This window comes from Triplophysa dalaica, chromosome 3 (genome assembly GCF_015846415.1).
Source record: "Triplophysa dalaica isolate WHDGS20190420 chromosome 3, ASM1584641v1, whole genome shotgun sequence".
Taxonomy (NCBI): domain Eukaryota; kingdom Metazoa; phylum Chordata; class Actinopteri; order Cypriniformes; family Nemacheilidae; genus Triplophysa; species Triplophysa dalaica.
This window is the reverse complement of record NC_079544.1, coordinates 9,033,714-9,057,894: the sequence shown is the minus strand read 5'-3', so window position 1 is coordinate 9,057,894 and position 24,181 is coordinate 9,033,714. Positions and strand designations below refer to the sequence as shown.

General features: G+C 40.4%; 1 protein-coding gene across 10 annotated transcripts in view; it reads left to right on the top strand.

Moving 5' to 3' along the window:
• tnika (TRAF2 and NCK interacting kinase a) overlaps positions 1-24,181 on the top strand; it is a 91,949-nt gene that overhangs the window by 65,788 nt on the left and 1,980 nt on the right. For 3 of the 10 annotated variants that reach the window (XM_056742476.1, XM_056742480.1, XM_056742478.1), the window contains 23 exons: positions 1,044-1,219; positions 2,377-2,443; positions 2,536-2,734; positions 4,636-4,746; positions 7,165-7,251; positions 9,081-9,290; positions 9,878-10,171; positions 12,557-12,721; positions 12,845-13,090; positions 13,500-13,627; positions 13,706-13,845; positions 15,040-15,137; positions 16,760-16,938; positions 17,219-17,324; positions 17,430-17,573; positions 17,891-17,993; positions 18,202-18,372; positions 18,478-18,621; positions 19,457-19,591; positions 19,961-20,061; positions 20,303-20,452; positions 22,352-22,511; positions 23,351-23,490. In XM_056742476.1, coding sequence (XP_056598454.1) covers positions 1,044-1,219; positions 2,377-2,443; positions 2,536-2,734; positions 4,636-4,746; positions 7,165-7,251; positions 9,081-9,290; positions 9,878-10,171; positions 12,557-12,721; positions 12,845-13,090; positions 13,500-13,627; positions 13,706-13,845; positions 15,040-15,137; positions 16,760-16,938; positions 17,219-17,324; positions 17,430-17,573; positions 17,891-17,993; positions 18,202-18,372; positions 18,478-18,621; positions 19,457-19,591; positions 19,961-20,061; positions 20,303-20,452; positions 22,352-22,511; positions 23,351-23,490 — 3,454 coding nt within the window. The remainder of the gene's footprint in view (positions 1-1,043; positions 1,220-2,376; positions 2,444-2,535; positions 2,735-4,635; positions 4,747-7,164; positions 7,252-9,080; positions 9,291-9,877; positions 10,172-12,556; positions 12,722-12,844; positions 13,091-13,499; positions 13,628-13,705; positions 13,846-15,039; positions 15,138-16,759; positions 16,939-17,218; positions 17,325-17,429; positions 17,574-17,890; positions 17,994-18,201; positions 18,373-18,477; positions 18,622-19,456; positions 19,592-19,960; positions 20,062-20,302; positions 20,453-22,351; positions 22,512-23,350; positions 23,491-24,181) is intronic. The other 7 variants (XM_056742477.1, XM_056742479.1, XM_056742483.1 and 4 more) reach the window with 7 other exon arrangements.

Here is a 24,181-nt window from a genome sequence, read left to right as displayed (position 1 = left end):
AAAGCAATTTTTCCCACTATGGTAATGAACCGGTCTTAAACCTTGACTGTGTAAAGGGGGCATTATGTTTAGTTCACTGGATTAAGTATTTCCTATTATTTTGTATTTAATATCAAGGTAAATCATATAACATTATAGGGTGTGTTATTGAAAATGATTGCAATTGTAATTTACATGAAGTGGATGGACCACATTTTTACATGTATCTACATGAAACAGAAATTGAAAAGTCATTCAAAATTACTACACAAAGTGCTGTTTACCTGTTACTCTGTGTGTTTTGCACACTTTCCTGACGTTGATGTACTTTTTCGCACAATACATTCTATTATTTAATGTTCCCTCATTAAAGCCTTTATTACAAAAGATGATACTATATATAATATACACCGCTTAAGTGTGCTGTGTAAAACAGTATTTCATGCCTCCTGACTATTGAAAGTTCTTAAAGCTCTTAAAGTTCTGGGTTTAAATCCTCATCTAGCCAACGTCAAAAGATGTGATGTCGATGTACTATAGTACATCGATGACGCCTTGGTGTTTCATTATTATTCATGAGACTGTGTTTTCTTGACCAATGAGAAGACATTTTTCCTAATTACTCCTTGTGATTGGAGCGCCCTTCTCCCATGCTTGAACTTTTGCTGGTTTTTAACGGCTCTTCTTCTCACAGCGTTCATGCCCATTTAAATCGTTTATTTTAAGTTTCAGCTGTTTTCTCATTTACCCTACATCTTTGAGACGTCTGCTGTAAGATATCATATAGACCTCTAGAAGATGTCTGTAAGATGTGCAACAGCTCTTTCTAAGATATTAAGCAGCTGTTTTAAGGCAGCAGATGTTCTTCATATCTTTAGCAGATATCTTACAGATGTACCTGTGCTATCTGGGTAGATGCAGCAGTTAATCTTTCAAGACTTCCAAATAAACACAACATCAAACACACGCGAGATACGCATCTGAGAGTTATCAAGCATTCACAAAAAGTAGAAAAAGAAAAGAAGCATCCACCCGTCTCCTTAAACTTCCTCATATATCTGCAGGTCAAAGAAGTTCCAGTCGTTCATCGAGAGCTGTATGGTTAAAAACCACAACCAGAGGCCCAACACGGAGCAGATGCTCAAGCATCCGTTCATCAAAGACATGTCCAGCGAGAGGCAGATCCGCATTCAGCTGAAAGACCATATTGACCGCACCAAGAAGAAGAGAGGCGAGAGAGGTGAAAACACGCATACGCATTGACCTTATCAGCTTGATCTATCAGAATATGATATGTCCTGTTCTGTATGCGGCTCATGCATTCATTATATGCTTTACATCACACACGCGTAAACACCAATGACTTGACGCAGTATCAGTCCTCGGGCATATTTGCTGACATTTAGCATTTATCACACACTGTACGGCCATCTCCTTTATTTCCTAGTCTCCATTTTGCTAGTTAAATAGCCCCCTTAAATGCTACTTCAGGGTTATATTGTGTGAGTTTAGTTTTAATACTCCTCTCCCAATGACTATTTTGACATCGCTATACGCTGTTTTTACAAGACTTTCTTCAATGTTAAACTTTTTTTTGCAACTCATTTCATTTAGGCCATTGGTATCAAAGTATTTTTAGTAGATATATTAAGTCTGAAATCTCTTTAGTGTCAAGAGTGGATGAATAGGGGGCTGATGTGCCATTTCTCTATTCCAGGCGTGATTCCCTCTGTATAGTAGTTTTAATGCAAGAGTGTTAAAACATTTTCAGTATAAGGGATTTTCCTATCCCAGACCTCACCATAAGGTATTTTTCCTCAGCATATCACCTCTGATTGTGGCCATGTGACTATCGCTTTTCCCTTCACAGTCATTGCTGGAAGTTTGATCATGGTGTACAGTATTATCATGGTATTTCATTTTGAAAAAGTTAAAAAGTATTTTCCTCTTAATAGCAAGTTTGACTTTCACAAATACAAAAAATGATATAATTACTTATAAAAAATAGAAATAATTACTAAAGTATGAAGAAACCCACTGTTTGAAACATCTTCAGATGCAAAAGAACACATCTCAAAAATAGAGATTTGGTTGTTGGAAGTTTATGTGCTGCCTTGAATTCTAAACAATTCAGGTAATAAGTTACTTCTCATTTTTATGTTATGTGCTGTGCACAATTACAATATTGTGCATGGTCATTATCGCGATATTCAATGTTGTTGAATTCCAGCACACGACTATCTGGAGAAGGTTTAAATTGGCAGTCTAAAATATATATCAATCAAAATATAAACAAAATGACAAGTGATTTAAGTGGATTAAATGTGAAGGTAGCTATCCATCAGGGAAATGTTTTGCCTGTTTGAATATAACTGATGGACATTTTCACTCCTGCAGATGAGACTGAGTATGAGTACAGTGGGAGTGAAGAGGAGGAGGAAGAGCACGACATGGGAGAACCCAGGTACTGCCCACATAAGATGTTTGGTGTTGGAATTATGGTAGAAAAATATCTGAGTGAACTTTAAAATCTTCAACTAATTGTCCCCTTTACAGCTCCATCATCAATGTACCTGGGGAGTCCACCCTGAGACGGGATTTCCTGCGCCTGCAATTAGCCAATAAGGAACGATCAGAGGCCATTCGTAGACAGCAGCTGGAGCAACAGCAGAATGAGGGACACAAGCACCAGCTACTGGCTGAGAGACAGAAGCGTATCGAGGAACAGAAAGAACAGAGGCGTCGGTTAGAAGAGGTACATCTAGGGTTGCCAACTTTTTCAATTTGAAATACGGGACAAAATTTGCCCTGTGCAGCAGTGCTGATAAGCATACGCATGACGTCATCGTGTCGTATTTGCGTTTACTTTCTGAACGGTTACGTACAGTACTGTACAGTATTTTAATACTTTAACAGAACTAAATGCACAATAAAGCCGTTCTCGTTTACACATTTTCCTTTTCTGTTTTCAGAAAAGAATAAAATGGTAGGCTACACGTACGTCTGGGTAACAAACTATGTGCATATGTACAGAAAAAACTACATTCATGTGGCAATGCGCTTTTCTATCAAAAAAGTTGGTAAACAACGCAAAACTGCAGACCATTCTGACAGGTTTTGAATGTCATGAGAGTAAAGTAAAGCTTTTCTTCTGTGGAACATAGTCATTGGGCGGAATACCGTTCCAGTGTATACTGCGGTTTTGAAAGTTACGGTTTAAAACCCCCTAAAACTTTCTGTTATACTGTTCCAAAGGGATGAGCTGTTTTGTGCAGGAATCCATCAGCTGCTATTTGTTTATGCTTAATTAATTGTTTGCTTATCTGCATTTAATTTTTGTTCATAAATTCAATATATGTATATGGAATATAATAAATAAGCTTTCTATTGATGTATGAGTTGTTAGAATAGGACAATATCTGGGAGAGATACAACCGTTTAAAACAATGGAATCTGAGAGTGCAAAAAATCCAAATATTGAGAAAATTGCATTTGAGGTTGTTAATCAGGGGCACTGTGGCAGGCCATATACTCCCAAAAATACAGTTGTTATATATTTAAGGTAGGAAATTTACAAAATATATTCATGGACCACGATCTTTACTTAATATCCTAATGATTTTTGGCATAAAAGAAAAATTATCTTGACCCAAAAATAATGACTTTTCTGACTTTTACTAAAAATGTTCCCGTGCTACTTAAGACAGGTTTTGTGATCCAACGTCACATTTTAAAGATAACTAGAAAGGGTAGCCGTGTTTTCAAAATGTTCTGGAAGCACTAATTTAACCTGATATACTGTTCATGTTACCACTGTTCCAAATATTTTGTTGCTTAAAAATGTAATCTATTAATCTATTCAATGATTTTGACTCAGACATTTAAAAAAACACATTTTAAAGCTGCAACCCCAATACTGCCACACTGCAAAACCGTGATAGTTTGGCTTAAGGTTACCATACCGCCAAAATCTCATACCAAGCCAGGCCTAGTACAAGACAAAACATGATATTTGGAGAAATGTCTCAGTGGTTTTATGTCAGTAGACATCGAAGAGGCCAATGTTGTTTGGTTACCAACATTCTTCAAATCTTTTTATTGTGTTCTGCAAAAAAGGAAGTCACACAGATTCATAATTACATGAATAAAACAATAAAACATTTTTGGGTGAAGTATCTATTTCATAGATAACCAAGAATAATCAGATCTACATTTAGAGAGCTGTTTATGCCGACTTGGATATATTTAGCTAAATACACAATGACTAGGCAATTTAAAATGAAAGATGATTGCCCAAACACCAAAACATAGCGGAATTTCATTCATATGGATTAAACATCAAGAACATGCGTGTTGATGTTTTTCTTCAAAATCTGTTTATAGAATACAACCACTAGAGTTTGGTCTAGTGGTTGTAACGTCACCCAGTCTTTCTGCTGGGATAATAGAGCTACTCTTGTTGATTTGGGAATTATAGCTCCCAAAATCATAACCTCTCATATTTAAGACACTTGTGGAATTTTCCCAGACTCTCATAAAGCACATAAAACCAGAGGACATAGAGGAGAAAGTGTCGTTTTCTCTCTCCTACACTGTTACTAAGAAAAGACCCAACAGGTCATTCAGCTGCATGCTATGTGTGTGTGTGTCGCACAGCAACAGCGACGCGAGCGTGAGCTCAGAAAGCAACAGGAGAGAGAGCAGAGACACCGCTATGAAGAGCAGCTCCGCCGAGAGGAGGAGAGGAGACAGGCTGAAAGAGAACAGGTATACACACACGGTTTGTCACAGCGCTGCTCTGAGGACACAGCTGGGAAGCGCAACTGCATGCCCAATTAAAGTGTGTTTGTGTGTGGTTGCGTCTGGCTGAAGGAAGGTTCTGTGGAGAGTCAGATAAGACCCACAGGAAGTGAGCGCACAGCACTTGTGCCCTTCTCTTTATCTGCCCCAGACTGACCGACCATCCAACATCCCTAACTGTGATGTGTGTTTGTGTCTGTGCGTGTGTTCCTGTCTGACCTTGAACTGTGCTGCCACACATACTGTCATACCTCAGAGATGTCGTATTTCCATATGCAAAACCTTAAAGCGAGTTAGCATTTAAACTAGTGGTGGGCATAGATTCATTTTTTTAATCTAGATTAATTCCAAGATTAATCTAGATTAATCTAGATTAAAATGGCTCATTTGAATTCTGCCGAAGGCATTCAGAATATGTGTGCTACCCAAATAATGACTAAAAGTAAGTCTTTGAGAACGGGTTTCTCAAGCCAGGTGGCGCATTATACCAGGGGCTCATCTCCTGTTTCCAAAATGCATCACAAACTGCTTGAGAAAGCTGTTCTACTATGATAATTGGTGATGAAAATTAAATTATGTTCAATAAGATGAATTTATGTTTACTTCCGCATTAGCTAAGGGATGATTTGCGTTTAGGTGGTACTTGAGACTGGAAGAGCTCCTACAGTACATTTACATTTAGTCATTTAGCAGACGCTTTTATCCAAAGCGACTTACAAAGAGTGAGGGAGCAACAACCCATATGTCATACAGGAGCGATAATACATTAGATCTCAATACAAAGTTACTGGTTTCAACTAAAGCTAGACCACTACCTGTTGAGAGAAAGAGTTTTTTTTAAACCAATTCCGCATTGCACAAGGTGCAAACAACCTTAGTCTTGTCGATGTTTCTATTGGGAAGCTTCTTAAAAATAAATTTTCCCTGAAGCAAACCCGGCTGCTTCATAGCTGCATCCATGTTAGCATGTCACGTTTGATGCGGTAATTTCACAGTAACGTTATGTTGTGTTCAGACCAAACGCGAATGGCGTGTCAAGCGCGAGTTATTTATATGTTAATGCAAAGAGCCAATAGACCTACTTGCTGCGCGAATCGCGCGAATGAAGCCCTGGTTATAAGATGATGAGGCGGCTTCTGCTTCCGCGAATGACGTGAATCACGCGAGTTGAAAAATCTCGTTCTCGCCCCGTACAGTGCAGTTAAGCTGGTATACATCCGCGCTAAAATATCAAGGTGAAAGTCATCATAGCTTGTGTAGTATAGACCCAGCTCCCAACCCAACTTTGAGAATAGATTAACGGCGACATTTTTTTTATCGCGCGATAAGAGTCTCACTGTGTTAACGGCCCACCACTAATTTAAATATTAAATGCGCCAAAATGAGGTTTAGGGTTAACCAAACCTCTAAATATCTTCATGTTTTTAAAACACCACGTCCTTTGGTGGGGACATTAAATGTCATCACGCATATATATCTCACAAATAATGCAAAATAGACACAAATATCTAAAAACGATGGGGTTTCATTCACGGAGGAATTACGTACTGAGTTTGAGAAAGTTGTTGGAGGCTTGGTGGTGGTGGTGATGTTGATATCACACGACCATGGTGTAGTCTATTTATAGCATCATGTCGGCTTTTTACAATTAGAAAATACTGCGTCTATCAAGATCATCCTCACAGATAAATAAAGCGTGAAAGTCATTCACCTTTATCACAGAGCATTTTTGCGATCTTTCAAGTGAATGGGAAAAATGCATTGGCTTTCGGGTGAGGCCTACAAAAATGCGTCATCTCTGAGGTACTCCATTATGAAGGGGTTGTAAAGACAAGGGTGACTTGAATAAATATAGATGTGAATATTTCTCTCCTCTCTTTCATTGATGTGAATAGGTTAGCTGTATTAACGGCCGCCGTTTTCCAGCGCCGACCCACACACACTCTCGCTCACTTCTCGCTCTTCCATCATCTCGCAGTCGTTTGCTCTTGAGGACACGGCAGTAATACTCTGATTTTTCTCTACCCTTTTTCAATCTCTCTCTCTCAATACCCTCAGATGTTTTGTCCTCCGACTGTACTTTATGGTACACTGATGGCAAAACTCCCAGCTCTCTCTCTCTCTCTCCCCCCACGCTCTCTACACATTCACACCTTCTCTTTCCTCATCCGACTATCTGCTCTGTTTTTTTCCTGTGTTCACTCCCACACACTGACTTTTAATACTGTATTCTTGTTTTTTCACCGAATTTCTCTTCTTTTGTATTTCACTTTTGTGTCACTTTATCATGTGAAGTAATCTCCTCCTCTCACACTTTCACTCTGATATAAACTCTTTTCTTTGTTTCCCTGTCTTTCTCTCTCTGGCGTCGGGGCTGGGCTGTAGGAGTATATCCGTCGTCAGTTGGAGGAGGAACAAAGACAGCTTGAGATCCTGCAGCAACAGCTCTTACAAGAGCAGGCTCTCCTACTGGTAACAGAGAGAAGAGACTCGCCTGCTGTACCCCTGAACCCTGATCTCTTACCTACCCCGCCCATATCATCTTACCCCTGGCCATATGTTTACACGCCCTTCTTGTGACTGTTGTGGTTGTGCAGATACAGTGATTCTGGTCATTGTTTGTTTTGCATGTGATATTAGTTGTTTTGCGACTGTTGTGATGTAATGAATAATGACATTCCTCTTAATGCATGTTATATTCATGCTAATAGTTCTTGCTATTGTGGCTATAGACTCTCCATACAACAGAAGAAAAGAAAATCAGGTAGATGGAAATAAAAAATGATTTTATCTCTGCCAATTTTTTGGTCTTCTGAAATCCCAGCATGCTTTGAGGTATTTTAAGTGCTTGTTGGAGTACTGCAGAGTGTAGCAGGTGTTCCCTTCATTCTCTGCTCTCGTGGGAGCTTTGCAGTTATGAAGGTTCGATCAAACTTTCTTTTATTGAAGCCACTTGGGAAGGGGAGAGGAGGGCTGTATTTTCCAGGTACCTTTGTTCTTTACCTTCATACGCAACTGAAGTCACAGATGAGAGTAGAAGTAGGACATCACTCTGAACTAGTGGTGACCCAGCTCGGTGCTGCAGAGACTGAACATATGCCTGGCATGGAAAGATGCCACACTTTTGACTGTGTGTTCAGTCATGTGATTGAGGCTTAGTCCTTAGTTACATAGATAGACCAGAACTAGAACGTTAAAAATGTTGGTCCATTTACTTCTGATTTACTTGTTCGCTACTGTTGAAGGGTATAGACTGCATGGTCTTTTTTTAAAGCCATTGTGAGATCTATCACGTCATGTTGAGGAGCCTGAATGTCTAGTCCTGTCAATCATTGTGCTTCTAGCCGCCGCCTTTCAACCGCCACCCTGCCTCCTCCACCCTCTTTCTGCCTACGTTTTTTAATTCTGGAGTTTTTACAGAAATTAAAGCTCCGAGCTCCACCTAAAGCGTAATTTATGGTCGTACGTAATACCTACACCATAATCTGTGCGTAGCTTTTCGTAGCCTGAAGTGCACATCTCCAGAAATGTAACAGCGCGTCTACTCAATGTGGACTCTACACAGACGCTAGTGCTGTGATTGGTCTGTTTGAACCCCTCCCACAGGTCAAAGAACACCTCTCCACTCAAACGCATTTCCGAATGAATTATCAAAGTAAAGAATTTGTTCTTCTGTATTTAATATCTCAAGCTGCAACAAAAATGACGCTTTAAATGACGCTATCACTGCTAATGCGTCTCAAACGCACTTCTTCTTCTTCGGCTCGTGTCTCGGTTATACAAGCAATGGGCGTGTGGACACTGACGCCCAGTGGTCATTGTCTGTCGACGCGGATAACGACGCACAAGTATATAAAGGAAAACTGGCACGTTGCCTATGGCATAGAGGCTACGGCGTAGGTCCTACACACAAACATAACTTGCCTTTTAGACAGTAAGCCCAATTTTATTAGGAATGCATGGACATTTGAATGTCAGTGTAAGTGCTCACAGGATAATAATGGACTTTCCTATTACACCACCTACAACAAGCAAGTAGCTAATCGTAGTTTGTGAATGCGCCTTAGCACGACAACAAAAATTGAATGCACTCAATAAGCCATTTCATGAGTTCTTTAAGAATTTGTTGTGAGCCGCTGTTTTTCCTGCTTATGTGATCCAGCGTGTGTGTGCGCGTGTGTGTCAGTGTACTGGCTAGCATGTGTGCCATATGCTCATTGTGCTTCTGTGATACTGTATTTGAACCCGTCCGTTTTATGTAGTCTCAGGCGATTAAAGGGTTTCTCTATTTCTGTTGTCAGGAGTATAAACGCAAGCAGCTGGAGGAGCAGCGGCAGGCGGAGAGGTTGCAGAGACAGCTGCATCAAGAGAGAGCTTACCTTGTTTCTCTCCAACAACAGCAACAACAACAACAGCAGCTGCAACAAGACTCCAGACCTGCAGAGAAGAAGCAACTGTACCATTACAAAGATGCAGCAAACTCCAGCGAGAAACCAGCCTGGGCCAAAGAGGTATATAGCTGACTCAAGAGTCATTGCTTGTCTTTATCTGTGTTTGTCATTTTCACAGCAGTGCAGCGGTGTCCTACTGTATACAATTCAAGTTTTTTTTTAGGGTCAGAAGCTTTTTAATGTCAGCATGGTAAGAGCAAAATGTGACTTGACCTATTAACTCTTGTTTTCTTTATTCCAGCAAAATGGCCACCAGAGGGTTTGTACAAAATAATTGTTAATCTACAATTGTGGTGACACATGTTGTAGCTTGGTTTTATATTGTTAAAAAGTGTGCAATATGGTGGATAACAATTAATTGATAATCGATGAATTGACCATTAACTGCAAAGTAATTGTCAACTTAAACTCAAATGCATCCAGTAGCATGAATACATTTTGGTTGATTTTAAAGTAAGAAAGTTTTATTTTTGTGGACATGTCACTCCAATTGTAGAATGACCCTGAACTTAAAGTAAAGGTGTTCACCATCTCATCCGGACTCTCCTTTAATTTCTCCTTTATTAGCCATTTTATTTTGCCTGTGTTTTTTCCTTTCTCTGACCAACTTTTGTTTGACCCCAAACCCTCTCGACTCACTGTTTCAGGTCCTTGGCCCGCCCCTGAAACAGATCCAACCCATGAACAACAAGCCATCCAAGCCCCTCTCCCATCAGCAGAATGCCCCACGCCGGAGCCCCTCCGCCCCCTCTTACCTTATTCGTGAACAGGTCATGCAGCATTTGCAGCAGAGGAAGAAGCAGCATCGCGTCCAGTCCACAAGTCAGCAAGAGAGTCGAAAGAATTCAGCCCTGCCCCAAGACATTAGCCAGCAGATCCGCCAAGTAAAGGCCTCCCAGGAGGCCCGTGGACGCAAGCCCAACCCAATGATCCTTAAAGCGGTTAGTTCCGAGAGCCTGACCAGTCCTCCAAAGATGGAGTCTCGCACGTCCTCGCTCTCACCTTGTCGTAGAATAGATATAGATGATTGTGACGAGCTGTTGTTTCCTACTAGTCCCGATTGCCTGCTCACAGTTGAGGAGTGCTTCCTGTCCAGATCCGCTCCAGAAAAAACCCTCCGAGAACAAATGCCCAGAGAGCACCGCTCAAAATCAGATGCATCTAACAACCTCCTGAGGGTGCCAAAGAGTCCATGGGCATTGCCTCATATAACGTTCAGTTCAGAGGAATCAGTTGATACTCATCACAGCTCTTCCTTTATGGACCTGTCTTCATCCGCTCCTTCTGAGTTTTTAATGCAGAGTCCTTACCCGCCCATTTGGCGCTCCAAGTCGTATGAGGGTTTGCTAAATGTGCGTCTGAGAAAGCCCAAAAAGTCTGCAGGCATGGCAGAGCCGTTGCGCACATTCTTGAACTGGTTAACTCCTCGCCCATCTCCCAGAACGAGCCCGGGCTCTTCTAGGTCTCCGTCCCTCGATCGATTTAGCTCTTCCCCCACCCCTACTTTATCCCCTATAGAATCTACGTTGTTCTTCCAGAATGAGATTAGTTCCCCTTCTCAATGAGGTGCTATAATCTTATTGTAAATAGATGTAAATAGTTCTTCTTGAACCATGTTATTGATTTTCTTAATAATAAAATTTTAGCATAATTTCAATACTATGGTGGCTACTTTTCAATTTTCTATGTACATAAATCGTTTGAATAGTTTGCTACATCTAACCTGCTTGGATGAGCAGCGTTCCAAGAGGCCTTTGGTCTCGTGCCCAGTATAGGAGTCTTGCTTGGATTGCTTCATAGTGGTTGTCATTTTTTTAGAGATCTGGTGTATATAATTGTACTTCTTATTATGGATTTCATAAAAAAATCGTTGAATCATGCCCCAAAACAGAAGGCCATAAAACATAGACACCTCCCTACCCATCTAAGACATGTTCACGCAACACTTCATAGGTGTTAAAGGGATGGATAACCACAAAAAAACTCCTTAATTTCTTCGCCTTCATGTCAATCTAAACCTCTATGACTTGGTTTGTTCTTTGTTCATTTTGGGGTTAACTATCCCTTTAAGCCTCCCATATACATCTGACTGGCTCTTACCATTCAGAGAAATCACAACCCCCCCTCTCACATTTGTCCGACTATGATCCTGAGACTGATTCTGAGCTTCATCAGATGGCCATCATTCTGCCTGGACTCCCTGTGTATTAATGTAAGCATTAGCTCTTCATTCCGTGCAGTCAATCGCAGGGTGCTTCTGGGTGCATCGCCGGCTGGTGATGGAGCTCTGTTTCTCTTGCAAGGCAGCATATGGTGAACGTTTCAAATAATATCATTCAGGCATCAGCTTTGAAAAAGATTATGTTAATGTTGGGGAAGTGTTTGGTTTTCTGGAAAGCCATCTTGGCATCATTACAAAGTGCTTCTGGAAAGCTGAAACAATTTCTTGTTTTGCATCTCTTACACGTGACCACCAAACCGTGACGAGTGTTAAAAGCAATTTTCTCCATTTATTTTGAGACGAGCAATGACACTGTAGGACATCTACTTAGAATTATGATTGCAGATGTAGTGGTTCACACCTCTGAGAAAACTGGCTCCACTAACATTGGTTCTTGTTTAACTAACAAGCTTCATTTTCTTTTTCATGACGACAGTAGGATCCTTCATCTCTGAGACAATGGGATCATTAACCGATGACTATTCTTCTTAGCCTCTTAGGATCTGTTGAGCAAATGAAAAGCCTTCAAGATGTGAGACACTTACAGAGGAGCATAAAGTCCTACCAAAATGTACACATTCAGGACAGTCACACCTTTCACTTTGCATGAATACAAATGCAATTTATATAAAAATTACTGATTATCTCGACTGAACCGCACATACTATTTGTATGATATTCTTTTGTCTCACATCTTAGCTTTTTCTACTGCTAAAGCAGATTCTTTATCCAGTGAACTTGGCTAAACCATCTATCATTTGACTTCTCAAAGGTCTTCGATTTCTCTGTCTGTTCTACTGGGGCGCTCCTAGAACATGCTGATCTCATATAACCATTCGTTGTATGAATGATATGATCAACATGAAACGCTGAATTCACCCTTTAGCTGTAAAAAAGGCTTTTCTCTTAAAGATCACGTCATAGATTCTAGCAATTAACTTGTCTTGTAGTGCTGGCTGATACATATCTGAAACCCAATGATGTATAATTGGGTGCATGACAAGAGCATTTCTTGGTATTTGCTGGTTTTTACTTGTGTGATTGGTGGTGGTTGCGTTTAAACAGTCTGGCTTGTCCTTATTTGGTTTTTCTATTATTCATGAAGGTCGAGGAGCGCTCCAAACTCAACCGTCAAAGCTCTCCGGCCCTGCAGCATAAAGCGGCCAACCGTATCTCTGACCCCTCCCTTCCACCTCGCTCGGAGTCCTTCAGCAGTGGCGGTATGCAGCCGCCACGGACCCCTCCCGTGCACTGCCCTGTGGAACCTCAGGTACAACCTCACCTTTTATTTAATGTGATAAATGTGAGCAAAGCCAGATGCCATCCTTCTACCACTCCCGCTGACCCTAGCTTTGGCTGTTGGAGATGTAGTTTAACCATGGTGTCTCCTCAGATGGCCCATCTGGTTCCTGTGAGATCTCATAGCTCCTCGCTATCAGTATCTCAGTCGGTGCATGATCAGCCCTCCAAGGGTGTTTCAACCTTCCAAGAGAACCTCAAGTCCCATCGACCAGAAATGCCACGTCAGAACTCCGACCCGACTTCAGAGATGCCCCCTCCGGCCCCTCGTGTTCCCAGCCGCGAGGAGAAATTTGACCGTGGTTCCCCCTGGCTGAGGCAAGAGGACCTTCCTCCAAAGGTCAGAATAATTACAGCAATGAGTGCACGAAGTAATGTTTAAAACTTTCCAAGGTCACTTGAAAAATAAGTGTTGAGTTTCATTCATTTGAAGGGGATACGCCACAATTACATTTTATTGAATCTTTTTTTGTTTTTAAAACGTTATATAAACGTTTGTTACGTTTGTAGATATCCTCCTCGGTGTAAACATGCCTTAATGCTCTTGTTTTGGAAGACAAATAAGAGCTAGTAGAGTTTAAACATGTAATTGCTCAATGCATCATTAAATTGAAGCATTTGGATTCAAACACTCTCTTTCCACTCTTTGCCTTTTATTGAGTTTTTGTTTTGAAGAGGAGCAGATGTTGGTGATCATATTTTGATCCTCTGTCTCCCTGACACTTGGTCATTTGTGCTTTTGATTAAAGTTGTGCGGTAATACCCAGGTGCCTCAGCGGACCACCTCTATCTCCCCAGCTCTGGTGAGGAAGACCTCTCCTGGGAATGGAGACTTGGGTGTTGTGGGGAGAGCAGCTTCGCAGCTCGTACGCACCAGGTCAGCTCTCATCCCGATCACATGATATGAGCATTTCTCTGTTGTTATCATTGGCTTAATGTCTGTTGATCTGTGCAGTAATCCTGACCTGAGGAGAACGGAGATGTCTCTGGATGTGGCTCTGCAGAGAACCAACAGCAACAGCTCATCTAGTTCCAGCACACCCAGTTCTCAGGGTGGCTCCCATCCTGGCTCGAGTGAGAGGAACCTGCCTAGAGGTGAGCGCCCTTCGCTCTCAAAAGGATTGTCAGCTACTCAACCATCAAGAAACCTCAGCCACCGCACAGCATCACTTTATAGAGATGTTTATTCAGAGTAGGCCGTGTGGGTGGTCGTGTTGTGAGTGACTGGCGCTGTCATGATTGTCCCAGCATGCCTTAGCCTGACATCCTCGGAGGATCTGGCAGTCACTCAGACTCCATCCTGGCTCGTTCTGCCGAGCTCCTTCAGTTCCTGTACCACTCTGTTCACCTGTCAGATGTGCAATCCTGCGCTCATTCTTCGGGGAGACGGAGGATGATGCACAGTATGACATACTGGAGGCGTTTGTTGCCTGTTATAGATGTCTAGATATTCTGGGTCCAATCCAGCATGTTTTTCCATAGGTCAGAATATTAACTCTGCCATCGCTAAATTCAGAATGACAACACACAGTTCGACGGCAAACAGTCTTCAAGAAAGTTAAAGGGATACTTAACCCAAAAATGAAAATTCTGTCATCATTTAAACACCCTTAGTTTGTTCCAAACCTGTCCAAATGTATTTTTGCTGAACAAACAGGAAGACATTTGGAAGAATCCACCATTTACTGCCATGATAGGGAAAATACATACTATGGAAGTCAAAGGGGGATGAAATTTGACAATCTTCCAGAAATATTCCTGTGTGTTCAGCAGACCAAAGAAATGTATACAGGTTTTGGAACCCTCGATTTGTTCCGAGATGGTATACATTTCTTTTGTTTTGATGATCACAGAGAAAGATCTTTGGAAGAATGTTTGTAACTTAACTTCTTGGCCCCCTGTGACAACCATAGTAGGAAAGATTACAGTGGTAGTCAAAAGTGCCCAGGAACGGTTTGTTTTCCTACATTCTTCTTTTGTGTTCAACAAAACAAAGAAATTTATAGAGCAATTTTTAACAAACATTCTTTCAAATATCTTAAATGACAGAATTTTAATTTTTGGGTAAACTTTTCATTTAAACTGAACACATTTCTGTGTAAATCATTCTTAAACTGTTCAAGCTTAAATGGGGTAAAGAGTGGAGGTGATCTAGCTGGCCGTGTGCATATACCCCATTGGCACCTTCAACAAGAAATCTTACAAAACATGGATCAGTATAGGTTCTTAAAAAAATGTTGCCCAGCAGTCTGAAACAATTGTTTTTACACTTGTATGTATGGTTTACAGGTTCTGGTAAATCAGACAGATCTCAAGTGCCATCGCAAGAGGCATCGAAGCCCACTCAGGAGGAAGTCAAAGAACAAAACAAACCCAATCGACCTGCGGTAAGTTCCTACCTTAGACAATTTCTTGCTTTCTGACTTCTAAACTTCTGTTTGCCTTTTATCTTCTCTTTTACATATTTTATTTGGAGGCCTTACATTTTTTTTAAATAAAGCTGTGGCCTTCAAGCACCATATAGAGCAGCTTTAGAATAAATTCTGCCAGTGTTTATATTCCAGGTGTCATTTGGTCATTCAAACCCACTAAGCCCTGATGTACAAGTGTTAATTCTAAAAAGGTGCACATTAACATTTTTTTAATCTGAATTTAGTTAGAAATAAAGGAAGCAGGATTTTACGTTATTGTGCTACTTCTGAGAGTTTTGAATAAGATGTTTTATTTTTCAATATGAGTAATATGCAATTGCATACGCAAAATGATGCTGGCCTCTCTGAGAGATCAAGATGTCTATCTACCTAATCTATCTACATGTGTCTTCATGGAAAACCAAGGCTTGTTTTTTCATTTATTGTACTATATATTTTTTATGAGGTAAACAGAGTCTTGAGGGTAAGAATCTGTTCGGCATGATTAATGTTTGTACAAAGAACTGAAGTGGTCCACATAATGAGCTGTTTGACCTACAATCTGCATTAACCAGCTCCAGTTCCCTCTCCCTCTCTCTCTCTCTCCGTCCTCTTTATCCAACCTGTCACCAGAATTTCAATCAGTGCTGTAAAGGCAGAGTAAAGCTTGGCAAGATTGTGTCATCCATCTTCCTCTGGGTCTAAAGGTTGCTTGGCAGAGAACTGTGGGAATGCTTGTCTGCTAATCTCAATAGCAGTGCTGACTTGAGAAAAGCTTGTCCTCTTTCACCCCCTAAACTTTCTCACCAAACTGGATTGCCCGTGGCTTTGTCAATAGACTCTCTCTGTGTGTGGGTGTCTATACCCCCCCGTTTGGCTCAAAACGTAGTGCTCCAGCACAAACAAGCCCAGCCACTTGTTGGCAGCCTTGCTGTTTCCATAGCAACCAGAGTTCATGAGAGGCCGTCCTTATTTTGGGTCAAGAGCTGGGATTATGGTTTAAATGCAAACCGATTACAGTTGACCTTTACTTGAGAGCTCTAAAATACACAGTCAAGACATGTCGGTGTTGAACGTTCATGATATCTGTTGTGGTGGGGATTTTGAGAGCTTATTAAAGAGCCACATAACAAATATTTTATTATTCAGGCACCCTCATGTCCTTTCAAACCCATATGACTTTTCCTTCTGCAAAACACAAAAGAAGGTTTTTTAAAGAATGTTGGTAACTAAACAATACTGCCCCCTATTGATTTTTGGGTGAACTGTCCCTTGAATATATGTGGGAGAGGAAAGATTTTTAAGAAGTATAATTCATAATAATTACTTTACCCTGCTGAATGGAAAATATCATTTGACCTCGCTGGTCCTTAAGCTAAACCACCAAACAAACTAAGGCTGGCTTATCATTGTAATTAAATCTCTTCTACTTGAGCGATTCTTAATAAAGATTGTTCACCTGCTGAGTGAGATTCAAGTCGCATTCATACCAAGAACGATACGTGTATTTGTGTCCACACCAGTGGTTTCTAAGCTTTATCATTTATACACATGTTAGCGTTTTAATAACTCTTATTACTAATCTCTCTGTCTCACAGGATCTGACTGCCCTGGCTAAAGAACTGAGAGAACTACGAATAGATGAGATCAATCGGCCTCCACTCAAACTGACTGACTACTCGTCCTCTAGTGAGGACTCTGAAAGCAGTGAGGATGAAGATGGGGAGAATGTAGGACATGACGGCACTGTGCCAGTCAGCGACATTCCCAGAATTATGTAAGCTGGAAGCGCTTCTGTCTTCTACCTCAAAATACATTGTTTTGTCGAGGCTTGTCGGAAAACATTGCACAATGGTGCACATGACGGCTGTTATGTCACCTTTTTTCCCCATTATCCCTCTTTTTACTGTTACTTCCTTATCTTTCTCCTATAGAGATATACACATATACACTTAAATTGGTGTATAATTTAAATTTGTGAATTCATTTCCTATTTATTTGATTTTAAAATCTGGATATTGACCAGCAAATCCAACATCTGTGCTTGTCGTCCACAGGCCCTCGGTTCAGGGGAACAATGAGTCTTTTACAAACAGCCGTGATGATTCTTTTGGCGATTCCTACAATGACGAATCAGAAGATAGCACCTTGAGAAGAAAAGAGGTGAGTCCCCATGCCAAACTGTGTTCACTTTGGCATGTTCACACACGCTAATACTGTGTAAAGAAGCCCCACCCACTTCCAATTTATGTTCAATTCTCTGTATAGACTAATGAAAAGCAGCGTTTGGGACATGGTGAGAGCAATGGTTTCGCTGGTCACGGGAACCTTCCGGACCTGGTGCAGCAAAGTCACTCTCCGTCAGGAACACCGACCGGCCTCAACTCCCAGGATCTGGACAGTATGGATGAGGTAGATTATCTAAACGGCCATTATATTATGTGATATTTTAGCTTGGGTGCTTAATAGGGTCATGCGAATTTGAATCTGGCTTCTACTGACCAATCAGGACAGAGCATTTCAGATTCATTATATATTTTTTTATGAATTTGCAGCTTGACTGAACTGCGTGCTGACTTATAGAGCTTAGTTTTTCCGCTCCTTCCATCTAAACACATGATTTGTGTTTTTGCTGTTCCTTTAGCCACTAAACCAGACTGTTGTTTTTCTATTTGTCTGGTGTTAAATCTTCCTTCTGAAGATGATAAGGTTCATTGTTGTTTTATCAGTTTGGGCTCAGCGGTGGATCGCAAGCTTCCTTTACTCCTTTTGTGGACTCTCGCGCGTATCAGACCTCCCCAACGGACGACAACGATGAAAGCTCAGCAGCCGGTAAGTAAACAAACCACAAACACAGTTTTTTCAATGTGTGCATACATTAAAACCGAAAAGTTACTAAAACAGTTCTTCAATTTGGGCTTTAAAATAAGATTTTAAAAGGTTTTGGAGTTGAATGGAATAGAGATTTTGCTTTCTCCTGACTTAGAAGTATCCTGATTCTGTTCATAAAAGATTATTTTACGCCTTCTCATCTTTGCAGCTTTGTTTGGTAATGAGCTTCTGCGTCAAGAGCAAGCCAAACTAAATGAGGCTCGAAAGATCTCTGTGGTCAACGTCAACCCCACCAACATCAGACCCCACAGCGACACGCCAGAGATTCGCAAGTACAAGAAACGCTTCAACTCGGAGATTCTGTGTGCTGCTCTGTGGGGTACGCTTTAGTTTTTGGAGCATTTCTTCATTTAATTGCCTGTAGTTTTTAGCCCTAGTTCTTGATGTGTCATGTTGCATATCATTAAGATTTTTATTTATGCAGGGGTGAACCTGTTGGTGGGAACTGAAAACGGCCTAATGCTACTAGACCGCAGCGGTCAGGGCAAGGTCTATAACCTCATCACTCGCCGACGTTTCCAACAGATGGAAGTGCTGGAGGGTCTAAATGTCCTGGTCACCATATCAGGTACAAAAAAAAGCTTGACGGGTTCATCAAGGAGTTCATATTTCTGTCACGTTTTACATTCAGATGAGATGCACATTTTTAAAGCGCGGACCAAAAATGAATGGTTGCAGCTGGCGATGCACCGATATATACATTTGGCCGATAACCGATAATTCTTCAACATTGGAAGCCGATACATGAAATGTTGGCCGATATAACATTTCCCCCCCTGAAAATCATATTCCAAGTCTACTTTACAATAATTAAAGGTTCTTTAACTTTTACACTTTTTCCAGTATAATGTTTATTTAATAAACAAATTAAAGATGTTTTTCTAGACCAACCCAGAAAGGTGTTCACAATAGCCACAAGTCTAAGTGATCTCAAGACAGAAAGCAGTCTTCAAACAAAATGCTTTTCTTCCTTTAATTTACACATTCATAAATATCGACATACTTAATCAACAATGTTTTGCTAATAGCAGGGTGCGAATGATCATGATAGATTGACAGTTCTGTACTGGATTTAAACTGTGAGCAGCGTTACCAGAGGAAATTATTTGTAATTGATCGGCTATTCTATCGGCTTAAATTTGTAATGGCTGGTAAATGGTCATTTTTAACTACTATTGGTATCGGCCGATATTGAAATTTAAGCCAATATATTATGGCCGATAAACTACTGATCATTTCCTCTCGTTGAACCCCTTCAGCTGCACGCTGCTCACAGTTAAAATCCAGTATACAGATATGGCTGATCATTTATCGTGCATCCCTAGTTGCAGCCCTTTTATGTGTCTTCCGGGGATACGCATCATGTTTTATTAACACGTCAGCCGTCTCGCTGTTGTTTGTAGGGAAGAAAAACAAGCTACGTGTGTACTATTTGTCATGGCTGAGAAACAGAATACTGCACAATGACCCAGAGGTTGAGAAGAAGCAGGGCTGGATCACGGTTGGTGATCTGGAGGGATGCATTCACTATAAAGTTGGTAAGTGAACCACTTCAAATCAAAACTCCACTACTTCGGTTAAAAAATATTTTTTTATAAGTTTCCAATCTAGCAGTTACCCATGATCCTCTTTGGCATCTCATATTTACAAATAAGTTCATTTCTGCAAACATTGCGGCTCCATGCCAGTTTGTATTTTCTGTGTTTGCTGATATTGGGGTCAAAAGAGAAAAGCTTTTCTGTAAGTGCAGAGGCGTCTTATCTGGATCTCTGATGCTAATGGAGAGGATTGGCATTCTGCTCAGCTCTGACATCATGGAGAATAGCAGGATGGGGACAGTCTATGAATATAACACACTGCCGCTGTGAGCTACAGGTGACTGAAAGACTGATCTACTTTGTTTTCAGTGAAATACGAGAGAATCAAATTCCTGGTGATCGCATTGAAGAGCTCTGTCGAGATTTATGCATGGGCCCCCAAGCCGTACCATAAATTCATGGCTTTCAAGGTATCACTATATTTATACTTTCTTTATGGTTTCTCGTTTTTTTGTTTCCTTTCTTCTTCCTTAAATCCTTCTCTGCTATTTAACCAAGATCGTTTGTAAATGAAAGAGTATCTTTTCTGCCTTGGAGCAGCTGTTTGCATGCATTAACTGTCTGTTTAATGCTTACATAAGCCTTAACAATTCCTCCGACTGTTCAGTATCCGTCTCTTTAACCGATTCATCGTGCCGTTCCCTCTTGCAGTCTTTCACAGAACTGCAGCACAAGCCTCAGCTGGTGGATCTGACTGTTGAAGAGGGTCAGAGGTTAAAGGTCATCTATGGCTCTAGTGTGGGCTTCCATGTGATTGATGTGGATTCTGGAAACCCGTATGACATCTACATACCCTCACATGTAAGTGTTTGGTAGGCTGGACATTCTTATAAATTTGCTTGGAGGTCCAAATTCACTGTTTTATAGGAAATAATAAAAAAATCATTTACTTGGTAAATTATTAAATACTGTGTTGTTAAAGTTGAAAAGCACTTTATTACTTTTTGTTCGTTGGATATCTGCAAAACCCATCGAAAGGGTCACTTATAATAATGAGTTATGACTAAAAATAAAATCACAAAATATTGAGATAATTATGTTATAAACTAATCCTCTTATTAAATTGTTTCTAATTAAACTAAATTACAATACAAATAATTGAGTACAGGAAGACAAAATGTTAAACGGGTGCAAAACCTGCCACCTACTATGTTATGAATGTTAACCAGATTTTAACACGATCAATAAACATTGTTTTTAATATCCCAGAACATTATTATCAATACCTTTATATTGCAAAACCCCTAGCATCTATGCCTACTTATGTGCTCTGGTTTGGCATCTGTAAAATCAAGATTCAGATGTGCTCCTGGGTAGGGGAGCCGGTCTTGATCAGCTTCGTTGTGATTGGTTCAGGTTCCCCAGGCGATGTTGCTCATGGGGGTTATATTCTAAACTTGGTAAAACAACATGCGCCTACAAACACATTCTGGTCCCCTGATGGCACCTTTAATTGTGTAAAGGTGCAAGGATGATTCCTGGAGCCTTAAAGGAGGCAAATAATCCGTTATACAAACCTCATTTATAATTGTGTTGTGTACGTGTTTTTTTTTAACAAGATTTCCAGAATATTCCAAGACAAATGTTAAAAATGAAATGGCTTAAAGTTTCATAGAAGCATAGGGACTTTATCTATACCAGCCCTGCCTAAAGTCCAGACCCCGGTCCGGATTTGGACCGGGAGGGAATTCGTTCCGGACCCGCCAAGTTCCAAACAAACACGCATGCAGGCACGCGTGCACACACACACACACACACAGGCGCACCACACACACAAACCAGTGTAGGGGGCCGATCACAAAAAGCATTTATTGCTGTTAGACGCGACTCTTTTTAATTGTTTTCAGTTGGCAGCGAGCATTTTGCGCGTCTTTAGTAGTGTTTACCGACTTCTTCAGGTAAAGCGTGTATATAAAATGTTGCCGGTAAAGCCCCACGAGCGCGTGGTTTTGCTTTGCCGACTCACCTCGTCTTTCTCTTGGTCTGTCTGTGCATTTGTTGTATAAAAATGCAGCACTGTATGTAACAGTTAAGACCGTAAACGCAAGTATGACTAGATGATGCCATGAATATGATTATTAGCATGTGAAGAGTGGATCTGCAAAAAAAAAGCTTGTAAACAAGATGTGTAAAAACAATGTTTTTATCGTGCGTTCAAATAAATATCAATGAAACTGCCATTGGGTTCTTTTGATTAGGTGATAATATAAAATACAGCTGATCAACACAATAAAAACGTGATTTAAAAAAACGGAGTTGTCTGTTTTTCCAAATAAACTCTTCATATAGAGTTGATTTTTTTTAATCTAAAGTTGTTTTAAATGTTTATTAAAAGCAAGTTTTGTAATAATTATTGTACCGGACCTTCGACGTTGACAAGAATTCAGATTCGGTCCTTTGAATATAAACTTTGAGAACCCCTGATCTAAACTAAGAGCTGTAAGGTGTCCATGATTAGATAACCTGCAGTTTTAATTCCCTTGTAATTAAATGCATCAGTCCAGCTGGAGCTTTTATTACATTTTATTTTTATAGGATGGTCATGAAACTTTATTATGTATTGGGATTTTCTCTTTTGCCTATAATATTATTTGCTATGATATTAAACAAAGTCTCCTAGAAGACAGAATGTTCCCCTTTAATGTTCAATTTAAGCAATACAACAAAATCGGTTGAAAACTCTCTCCTTCTGTCTCTTAGATTCAGAGCACTGTGAACCCTCATGCCATCGTGGTGCTCCCCAAGACTGATGGCATGGAAATGCTGCTGTGTTATGAGGACGAGGGTGTTTATGTCAACACTTATGGCAGAATCACTAAAGATGTTGTCCTGCAGTGGGGAGAGATGCCCACATCTGTTGGTGAGTATATTTTGTATTTAAAACAGGAGAAACTGTATTGACTAGTAAATAGCAGTTTTAATTCTTTGATCCGATATGTTGTTTTTGGACGTTGCATCATTATAAATAAAGGTAACCGTTTTCCAGACATGTAGTGTACCATGGTAATATCATGGTATTCTTCGAAGTCCATATTTGGGGTATCAGGGTGTGTATGTAAAGGGTGTGTCTTTAGGTAAATCAATGTTTTAAACGTTTAAAAGTGTTAAATTGCTCTCAAACCTTACATTAGAAATGCATTTGTTTGTTTGAGCTAGCCAGCCAGACACACCAACATTGGGCTCCAAATTTAGTCCCATGATGTTTATCCGAACAGAAGGATGTATCCTGCAGTATGTCTTAATGACTAATATTACTGCGAGTCCACGCTCTCTCTGATATCCGCCTGTCCTCTAGAACAGCAGCAGAGAGTGTTATGTCAGCTCATTCCAGCAGAGCTTGAGGGATCCACAGCCAACAGAAGTCCTCAAACACACTGACTCTGCCTTGAGGGTGAAGATGAAAGTAGTTCATCCAAAGTTCAAAAATATTTGAACTAGGCTTCAACTTCTCCCAACTTCTGCTGTTATATGAAAGATATAAAAGAAACATCAAGAGTTGCATTCACTCACTGTTTGATTGGGTTTGGCATATCCCAACTATCTGTCATAAGATAAAAAACATGCACATTTGATCAATTTTTAACAATTAGTCAACCATGGTTTTCAACAGAATTCCCATTTTGGTATGCAGTTTTAGGTTCATTGTTTGCATGATGACTGCCTATGCAGGAGGGCTCAAAACTAGGTTTTGTTTTGCAGCTTACATCCACTCCAACCAGATCATGGGCTGGGGAGAGAAAGCCATTGAGATCCGTTCGGTCGAGACGGGACACTTGGATGGTGTCTTCATGCACAAGAGAGCTCAGAGACTCAAGTTCCTCTGTGAGAGGAACGACAAGGTCAGACACTTTAACAACAGCTTAGAAAAGTTAACTCAACATTCAATTCTATACAATTCTGACATACTATAACATCTTTCCTGATGTAAAAGCTGAAAGAGGCCAATTTGGACTTGTTGTTCCAGGATGGATTTTAGATGTTAGCCTGTTACCTGAACAAGCAATTTATAGCTTTCCTTTAGCTCAGTGGTAAGAGCATTGCGTAACAACGCAAGTTTGTGGGTTTGATCCCAGGGGATTGCACATCCCGAAGTATAAATGTATAGGTTAATGCAATTTAAGTCGCTTTGGATAAAAGCGTCTGAAAAATGCATAAATGTAAATGTAAGATGATTTTCTTTAGTGTAGCTATATATAGCAGAATGACCACATAGAGCACCTCAAGACTGTCACATTTTAGGTAGTATGTTGTAATGTTGCTATCAATATACAGTATGTTGCTTACAAATATTGATTTAGTCATTAAACAGCTAATACATAAAAGATTTGAGTGTAGGGAAATGCTTTTAGAACCATATGGTATAGTTACGACATTAACCAGCAGGGGCTTATGGGGCCTTGCCAACCAGCCAAACCTGGATCCTTTCGCCAAAACGACTTTAAAAATCCCCAGAACAGCATGAAATGTACATTATAGCGATCAATAAGATGCATTAGGATGGTAATTTGATCACCCTTTGGTCCAGTGCAT